At 38.4% G+C, this 11,007-nt stretch overlaps 1 protein-coding gene across 1 annotated transcript; it reads right to left on the reverse strand.

The window, feature by feature from the left end:
• Window positions 1–2,578: 2,578 nt before the first annotated feature.
• LOC121855210 lies at window positions 2,579–9,825 on the reverse strand (the record flags this gene model as incomplete). Its single annotated transcript, XM_042350075.1, is given in 3 exon segments — window positions 2,579–3,530; window positions 5,582–5,737; window positions 9,625–9,825. Coding segments are annotated over 3 exon segments (458 nt in total), but the record flags the coding sequence as incomplete, so codon positions are not given.
• Window positions 9,826–11,007: the final 1,182 nt, after the last annotated feature.

An 11,007-nucleotide genomic window follows, 5' to 3' on the forward strand; every position in this document is an offset into this window, starting at 1 on the left:
ACTTAATTTAACCTAACCCATTATGACCCAACTACAGCAACAGTTACGTATTGCTCACTTGACCATCTGACCTGACCACCAACCGTAGTGTGTACATTTAAAGATTAGTAGGGTCATTACCTAATACCTGACCATTGTGACCTGGTCTCACCCTCCTCTGTATATATACACCTTGATTTGTATTACTCTCTCAGTCTGTACTCACCCTGAAGATGTGAATTACAAAAGCTTTGGGAACTCGTGTTTTTTCTTACACAGCATATACTAATCACCACTTACAGTGACTATATATATATAAAAAAAAAAAAAAAAAAAAAAAAAAAAAAAAAATATATATATATATATATATATATATATATACTTATATATATATATATATATATATATATATATATATATATATATATATATATATATATATATATATATATATATATATATATATATATATATATATATATATATATATATATATATATATATATATATATATACTGAAAAAAAAAGGTTCTCTGAAATTCAGGAAAATGAGCCTTATTTTTTTTCTTAAGGCCAGAAATGTCCGGAAAATTAAGGCATTGGGAACGATTTTCCGAGAAAATTTTATTTCCAGCTATTGGAGAGTTCCAGGTCTGAGGCATTCCTGCAAACAGAGATACAGGTACACCACCAATTTTCCGGCACCCTTGGTTACAAAGCCTTGTTGGATTAGCTGTTTTGCCGGACCAACCGAGGTCAGGTAATAATAATTAAACAATACACTAATTATACACCCCCTGTGTCTCTATAGCACCATAGACTGTGAAAAAGCCATAATTTTGAGCAACATATTATTGTATACTCACTTTGAACTACAACATACTACACTAAAAGATTAAAAATTTTATCTCATGCAAACTATGTGATATTTATATAAATTATTCACCATCTTGCAAGGATTCCAGCAATGCAAGTTATATTTTGCTTAGATTAGTCTGTGACATTTTATACAATAAAAACTTTAAAGCCTAAAACTACCCTTCACCCTGGCTGGGAGGGGGAGTTAATGTTGACAGCAGGCAGGAGTTAACAAAGTGGGCAGTTATCAGTCATATAGAGGTTTAAGTCTTGTGCTTATAAAATGTCACTGAATTGACTTAGCAGAATATAACTTCCATTGCTGTAATTCTTGTAGGATAGTGATTAATTTGAGTACAACATTCCAGAGATTGAACTAGACATAAAATTTTAGGAATTATATAGTACATTTGAATACAGGTTTGCCCTTAGGACAATTATTTCTTTTACCTTTATTCAGTATGTATTGAGGAAGGTGTGTGCATGTAAATAAGTAAAAAATAAACGAAGAAAGTTACGTTTATCTACCCAAAAATACAAGATGAAAAAAAACCCACCTCGCAGCTTGGCCCAGTAGCCTGCTGGTTGCAGTGACGAGTCTAACTGGCTACAATGCCATGATTAATCACTATTAAGCATTATTATATCAGTAAACACTAATAATAGCAGTACATCCAGTGAATTATGGCAGGAAGGGAGGGAACTTAAGTTCAGACGACACTCAACATATGTATCACACAGCTTCTACTCGGAAACACTACGGTACAGTTTTTTTCAACAGTTCCACATCATCTTGTATCGATATGGACTGGTGTTTATGCTTGACACCACCATTGACACTTGCACCTTACTTAGAAGTCATACTTACGATTAGATGTAAGCAAAATAAGCTAAGAATCGCACAAAATTGAAGTATCACCACCAACAACTGCAATGTAAACAATTAAGTGGCCGCACCACACGCACTGCCATCTGTGGCCGCCCAGTAAACTAGTCTGGCAATCGAGGAAATTTCAAGTTCCCTCATAATTTTGTCCATACTAAATGATGTGCCCGACCATCAGTTCCTGGAAAATCGGTGGTGTACCTGTATTACTGTATATATATATATACTGTATAGTACTATAGTACAATTGTCTTAATTATCTCTACTGGGTCATTGCTTTGGTAAAGATTAACTGAATGACTCAGGGAAGTTTTACTTCCCTGAGTCATTCCCACCGATCCAATCCTACCCAGTTAGCTGAAAAAAGCCCTTTATAATTCATTGTACAACTCAAAATAAGCTACTGACAACAATCACCTGGAGGACTCCTTCTATACCAACATTTGGAATAGATTCTCCTAACATTCCAAACCAGTTTTGCATTGATAAACAAGATTCTAACTGGTAATGTCTAACCAGGTGATGGATGGCTGAAACACTGACAAATGCATCAAGAATAGAATCCAATTTGGCCACTGTCCTGAACACCTGAATTATTATGGTGTATATGCTAGTGTGACATCATTCCTAAAAAATTATCTTATTATTAATGGCATCATTTACTTTTAATTTTGCATGTTTAGGAAGACAGTTATAATGAGTAGTAAGTACAGTATTGGAATAAGTGAGGGTAATAGTCCAGCCACCAGTGTTAGAGGTCTAGACCTGACAGCTTAGGTGTTCAACTATACAAGAGTCACTTGACAGGCATCAAATGGAATATTGTTCAGTCATGAAATTCAGCTAGTCAGAAAATTTACAATTCCATCTTTTATTTCAAAGTATTAAAACAGACAACAATTTCTACATGATCAATAAAACAAACAAATTCTTAAATAACCATGCATACATAAAAGTCATGTCATGAAACTACATGAACATTACCTACCCGACTAAACTGAAGGTGTTTACCTAACAAAAAATGAAATAATCTATGTACTGTAGTGTAATTTACACATGGTGAAAATACTGCAATATCCTGTGACAATAATAACAATATCTCCTTACATATATCAACAGAGATCAATAATTTTAAAGCCTTTTCAAAAAAAAAATTTTTCTAGCAGCAAGTGAAGAAGTACATAATTATTTTAACAAGCCAGTGTATACATTTTACACTGCCACCTTCTGACTTTCTAAAATATTGGGCAACAACTGTACATACAGTACCAAGTCACAGAATCAGTCTTCTATACAAACACTGCAAGGTCCCTAATATTCTTAGCTTGTCACATAATCAAAACCTAGCTAACTACCCTTCAAAATACTGTACTACAAACACTCACTGCTCATTACAATACCTTTATCTACAGTTAACCAATATAACTCAAGAGTATTATACAGATATCTGCACTTCAAAAAATATATAAAGGTGTAATTTTGAATGACGAGAGCTAGTGTATTTCAGAGTGCAGCCATTAAAAGTTCATGGAGGGGAGCAGCTCTTGTCATCTGTAAGGCTTAAAACTGTTGGCCTCTTCACATAGAACCATGCATGGTCACAATCAATGATCCCTACCCCATAAGTACTAATCAAGGCCCAAATATCGGTGATTATCCCATAGCCAATCAATGTAGAAATTCAACATGTGGTCGGAGGGGCGGATTTACCATTCATTGACACAGAAGATTCTGTATGAATCATTTCCATATTTTCCAATACCATGAAGTTCTTTGGGATAAATCCAATCTTTTGTTAGGTATTCCTCTGAAACAACAAAACATTTAATAAATTTAAAAATGAAAAAACAAATTTAGAACTTAAAACTAGTTTGTTATAAAAGAGAGCAGTGATAATTAAAAAAGAAGATAATTATAATATAAAATTTATGGCTCAGAGAGAGAGAGAGAGACAAGTACAGTAATGTGGAAGATCACGGTTCAAAACTCCCTCGGGTACACTCTACTGTACAGAGGTTAACTCCTCGGTACACTCTACTGTACAGAGGTTAACTCCCTCGGGTACACTCTACTGTACAGAGGTATCCTCGGTACACTCTACTGTACAGAGGTTAACTCCCTGTACACTCTACTGTACAGAGGTTAACTCCTCGATACACTGTACTGTACAGAGGATAACTCCCTCGGGTATACTCTACTGTACAGAGGTTAACTCCCTCGGGTACACTCTACTGTACAGAGGTTAACTCCTCGGTACACTCTACTGTACAGAGGTTAACTCCCTCGGGTACACTCTACTGTACAGAGGTTAACTCCCTTGGGTACACTCTACTGTACAGAGGTTAACTCCCTTGGGTACCTATCAAAGAGTTAACCTCGGTACACTCTACTGTACAGAGGTCAACTCCCCGGCACACTCTACTGTACAGAGGTTAAATCTTGGGTACACTCACACAGAGGTTAACTCCCTTGGGTACACTCTACTGTACAGGTAATCCTCGGTACACTCTACTGTATAGAGGTTAACTACAATCATAGCAGTCACTCATTCTACTTTAGATCAGTGCAAATGCTAACAGTCACTTGACCATTTGCATACAGGTAATTGCGATTTGATGTAAGCGTTTTTGAATAAAGCGATCGTTCAATTAATACCAAAGTTAATTTACACGACCTATTTTTTAAATAACGCTCAAGACAGTTTAAATTTGCCGGTATTCTCCTGGTCGCCTGGCAGTGGAGTATCGTGTGATGCCTGGCGAGGTGCTTGTAAGTTATTACTATAAAGTCTCAGTCATATCAACATTAATGATTTTAATATTATTATTAATAATAGTAATTATTGTAATAATAAAGATTATTACTACTAATGATGAAGATAATGATGATAATGAAGTATTCTGTACAACAACTGTGACCACGTCCAGCAAGCTTCCAGCGGATCACTTTCTCAGTTCACACCGGCACTACTTTTTCTCTGTGCTCTCATTTGCATTGTGTGTTTAACACGTACCTTTTAGTGTTAAACGCCGTTTTCCCCATTGAGCATGTCTGGAAAACGTCCATCTGCCTCCTCTGGGGCACCTAAAGCTAAAGAGGCACCAAAAACAATCGCAATGGTCGTGAAATTAAATGTGATCACCCGCCTTCAGAGAGGAGAGCGTGTGTCGGAGGTTTGCTTTGTTTAAGTGAGAGCACTGTTCGTACCCTGTGTGGTATATGATGGTTCCCCTAACCTGTACCATTTACATGTATTCTTAAGGGAAAATTATGTTTAATTTACACATTTTTTAATTAAGCGGTGGTTTACAAGAACGTAACCCCCATGTAAAACAAGAGGTGGGTGTATACCTTTATGAAGCAAGTTATGACCCTAAGTCAGTATTGCTTGAGAAGCAACAGGTAAATGTTAAGGAGTCCTCAGGTGGCTCTGTTCACATATAACCCTTCAGTCATAAACTGTACACCAAACCTCATACATATGAAGATTGTACCCACTTTTTTCACTTAGTAGCCATATCAGCTCCCGTGTATAGAACCTAACACACAATACGCTTGAATATCTCTCACACAAATGTGAATAACAAAGTGTGCGGCCAGACATAGTGCCTCACACTCCTGTACTCACGCAGTTGCGAATTAGTTACCCTTCATGTACAGACTACACAAAGAATTTACTTGAAATACTCTGTAACATTCAATGCCATAATGCCACCACCACTACCTCCGAGACTTGAGTACTGCACTGGGTTATATTCTCACATCTCATACACTACACAAGACCTCAATTATCACATCAGTTTAACCTTTATTGAAGTCTGATTTCAGAAAAAGTTCCAATACTATACCAATACCAACCTGAGAAACGAATAAGCATCTTTGCTCTCTTCTCGTGAAGGCCCAAAGGTTGAATGAGATTAGCAATATCATCACAGGAAGCCAAAACTGTATCCTCTGGGGTTGGCCACCTCTCTAGGAACTCCCACAGAATATTTCTACCAAGAGCTTCTTCACCTGTGTAGTGAATGAGTATATGTGAATTTAAAATTATCAATAAGTTTATTACAGTGAGCCCTCAAAGATCCGGACTAAATAGGTGGACCACCTGTCTGAAAAAGCCAATTGTCCGAATCTTCCGGGAATGTATTAAATGTATAAAAATGATAAAAAATTATACAAAAAAACACCCAAATTAAGTACATATTATCCTAACCACTGGGGTTAGTTAAAAAGACTTTTTCCTGTGAAAAAGTCATAATTTTAAGCAACATATTATTGTATACTCACTTTGAACTCGAACATACTACACTAAAGGGTTAAAACGTTTATCTCATATACAAACAATGTGATGTTTATACTCAAATTATTCACCATCTTGCAAGGATTCCAGCAATGCAAGTTATATTTTGCTAAGATTAGTCTGTGACATTTTATACAATAAAAACTTTAAAGCCTAAAACTACCTTCACCCTGGCTGGGAGGAGGGGGAGGTTAGTGTTCACAGCAGGCAGGGAGTTAACAAAGTGGGCAGTTATCAGTCATATAGAGGGAGTTTAAGTCTTGTGCTTATAAAATGTCACTGAATTGACTTAGCAGAATATAACTTCCATTGCTGTAATTCTTGTAGGATAGTGATTAATTTGAGTACAACATCCAAGAGATTGAACTAGACATAAAATTTTAGTAATTATATAGTACATTTGAGTACAGCTTTGCCCTTAGGACAAATATTTCTTTTACCTTTATTCACAATATGTATTGAGGAAGGTGTGTGCATGTAAATACGTAAAAAATAAAAGCTATGTTTATCTACCCAAAATACAAGTTGAAAAACTTGTACAGCAGAGTATGCATCACCTTGTACACTGTCAGTACAGTACAGTTCACATCACCATGTACACTGTCAGTACAGTACAGTTCACATCACCTTGTACACTGTCAGTACAGTACAGTTCACATCACCTTGTACACTGTCAGTACAGTACCTGTTCACATCACCTTGTACACTGTCAGTACAGTACAGTTCACATCACCTTGTACACTGTCAGTACAGTACCTGTTCACATCACCTTGTACACTGTCAGTACAGTACAGTTCACATCACCTTGTACACTGTCAGTACAGTACAGTTCACTTCACCTTGTACACTGTCAGTACAGTACCTGTTCACATCACCTTGTACACTGTCAGTACAGTACAGTTCACATCACCTTGTACACTGTCAGTACAGTACCTGTTCACATCACCTTGTACACTGTCAGTACAGTACAGTTCACATCACCTTGTACACTGTCAGTACAGTACAGTTCACATCAATTGTACACTGTCAGTACAGTACCTGTTCACATCACCTTGTACACTGTCAGTACAGTACAAAGTTCACATCACCTTGTACACCGTCAGTACAGTACCTGTTCACATCACCTTGTACACCGTCAGTACAGTACAGTTCACATCACCTGTATTAATTGTCAGTAGCTGTACAGTTCACTTCACCTTGTACACTGTCAGTACAGTACCTGTTCACATCACCTTGTACACTGTCAGTACAGTACAGTTCACATCACCTTGTACACTGTCAGTACAGTACCTGTTCACATCACCTTGTACACTGTCAGTACAGTACAGTTCACATCACCTTGTACACTGTCAGTACAGTACAGTTCACTTCACCTTGTACACTGTCAGTACAGTACCTGTTCACATCTCCTTGTACACTGTCAGTACAGTACAGTTCACATCACCTTGTACACTGTCAGTACAGTACAGTTCACATCACCTTATACACTGTCAGTACAGTACAGTTCACATCACCTTATACACTGTCAGTATAGTACAGTTCACATCACCTAGTACACTGTCAGTACAGTACAGTACAGTACACATCATCTTGCACACTGTCAGTACAGTACAGTACAGTACAGTTCACATCACCTTGTACACTGTCAGTACAGTACAGTTCACATCACCTTGTACACTGTCAGTACAGTACAGATCACATCATCTTGTACACTGTCAGTACAGTACAGTACACATCATCTTGCACACTGTCAGTACAGTACACATCATCTTGCACACTGTCAGTACAGTACAGTACACATCACCTTGTACACTGTCAGTACGTACACATCACCTTGTACACTGTCAGTACAGTACACATCATCTTGCACACTGTCAGTACAGTACACATCACCTTGTACACTGTCAGTACAGTACAGTACAGTACACATCATCTTGCACACTGTCAGTACAGTACACATCACCTTGTACACTGTCAGTACAGTACAGTATAGTATACATCATCTTGCACACTGTCAGTACAGTACACATCATCTTGTACACTGTCAGTACAGTACACATCATCTTGCACACTGTCAGTACAGTATACACATCATCTTGTACACTGTCAATACAGTACACATCACCTTGTACACTGTCAGTACAGTACACATCATCTTGGTACACTGTCAGTACAGTACACATCATCTTGCACACTGTCAGTACAGTACAATATCATCTTGTACACCGTCAGTACAGTACACATCACCTTTTGTACACTGTCAGTACAGTACAGTACACATCATCTGCACACACTGTCAGTACAGTACACATCATCTTGCACACTGTCAGCACAGTACACATCATCTTGTACACCGTCAGTACAGTACAGCACAATACACATCATCTTGCACACCGTCAGTACAGTACAGCACAGCATACATCATCTTGCACACTGTCAGTACAGTACAGTACAATACACATCATCTTGCACACTGTCAGTACAGTACAGTACAGTACACATCATCTTGCACACTGTCAGTACAGTACAGTACAGTACACATCATCTTGCACACTGTCAGTACAGTACAGTACAATACACATCATCTTGCACACTGTCAGTACAGTACAGTACAGTACACATCATCTTGCACACTGTCTGTACAGTACAGTACAGTACACATCATCTTGCACACTGTCAGTACAGTACAGTACAGTACACATCATCTTGCACACAGCCAGTACAGTACAGTACACATCATCTTGCACACTGTCAGTACAGTACAGTACACATCATCTTGCACACTGTCAGTACAGTACACATCATCTTGCACACTGTCAGTACAGTACACATCATCTTGTACACTGTCAGTACAGTACAGTACAATACACATCATCTTGCACACTGTCAGTACAGTACAGTACAGTACACATCATCTTGCACACTGTCAGTACAGTACACATCACCTTGTACACTGTCAGTACAGTACAGTACAGTACAGTACAGTACACATCATCTTGCACACTGTCAGTACAGTACAGTACATTACAATACACATCATTTTGCACACTGTCAGTACAGTACAGTACACATCATCTTGCACACAGCCAGTACAGTACAATACACATCATCTTGCACACTGTCAGTACAGTACAGTACACATCATCTTGCACACTGTCAGTACAGTACAGTACAATACACATCATCTTGCACACTGTCAGTACAGTACAGTACAATACACATCATCTTGCACACTGTTAGTACAGTACAGTACAGTACAGTACACATCATCTTGCACACTGTCAGTACAGTACAGTACACATCATCTTGCACACTGTAGGTACAGTACAGTACACATCATCTTGCACACTGTCAGTACAGTACAGTATACATCATCTTGTACACTGTCAGTACAGTACACATCATCTTGCACACTGTCGGTACAGTACAGTACAGTTCACATCACCTTGTACACTGTCAGTACGGTATAGTACACATTACCTTGCACACAGGCAGTAAAGAACATACTCACTTAACACACTGTAGGAAGACTGGTATTAAGAGAGTTGCACCTAAACTACAGGTACAGTATATAATATATGGTACAGAATATAAATCTTACCTGTGGTTCTATTGAGGAATATAGTTCCAACAAGGAGTTTCCATGGATCATGATAGAGGGATTCTTGGAACAGGTTGAAGGGTGAGCGCGGAGGAGTCCACTTTGCAGCAGCTTTTAGTCTCACTCGGCCTAGTGTTTCACCTTTTGTTTTGAAGTACTCACTCTTCTGGTCGTCATCTTTTGCTTTTTTTAACAGGGGTTCTATAAGATAAGAGAGGAACTTACTTCAGTGTTATACTAGTACAGGTCTGTGTGTTACCCATCATCACTTTTGTCTACAACAGTGATTCCCAAATCGAGTGCCGCGGCACACAAGCGTGCTACTGTTGTCATTTATGTGTGCTGAGAAAATCTTTTGATCGATTATAACTAATTTGTTGTTTCTGTTAATACAGTAAATCCGCGTTTACCGTTGCCCTCGATAACGTCGCTACTCTTTAGATACCAATAATTAGGTTAATGTCCCGACGACTCAATATAACTTCGTTTTTTGCGTCGTCACTTACTACTTTTTATGGCGCATCACCCTCTCTTGTCTTGGCGTGCTACGCTCTCTCGTCTTGGTGTGCTGCCTCTCACTCGCAGAAAGTCACAACGTCCTCAAGCGTCGTCAGTCATTGTTGGGCTTCCACAGCGTGCGTGCGTGTTTAAGTGTTTTTGCTCTTAATACTGTACTCTAACAATTCGAAATTGCTTCCAAGTGCCCATCAAGTGCTACTAATGGTAGTGCTGTGAAGAAGCAACGTAAAACCATTAGCCTTGCTTCGAAAACGGAGGTTTTTAAGCCGGGAGGAGGAGCCACTCGCCGGGTCTCAGTGACTCGCCACTCTCCTCCTCCGCTCCACTACCCATCACACAATTGCTCCACCACCTCCGCCCATCAGTGAAATACAAAATGAATGACATATATATATACAGGTGGCCTATCAAAAATCCGGCAACCTCGGGACCTGAGGAGTGCCGGATTTTCGAAAATGCCGGAAAACTGATGATTATATTTGCTGTATAAGTTTAACAGAAAATGACTACCGTATATCACGGCCTATAAGACGAAATTTGAACATTAAAAAAATCTGCCCAAAGTTAGGGGGTCGTCTAAACCACCAAGTTTAAAATTCTTACCTCTTAAATATTGTGGTTTAGTGTGTCAAGAGTGGTGATGAAAACATCGTAAGCCACTCACAAGGTCTTACCACTAATTATTTTATACTGAAACTTACGTTTGGCAAGCTGGATTCAAATTAAGATTACCGGTATATTAAAATAATAAAAATGTATTATAAACCTGTCTAACATACCGTAAAAGAGATTTATACCCCTATAATAAACACAGCTATCATCACACACCCCTCCCCACGCCCCCCCCCCATTTGCCAGTGAGGA

This window comes from Homarus americanus, unplaced genomic scaffold, assembly GCF_018991925.1.
Source record: "Homarus americanus isolate GMGI-L3 unplaced genomic scaffold, GMGI_Hamer_2.0 scaffold26384, whole genome shotgun sequence".
In the NCBI taxonomy this organism is placed as follows: domain Eukaryota; kingdom Metazoa; phylum Arthropoda; class Malacostraca; order Decapoda; family Nephropidae; genus Homarus; species Homarus americanus.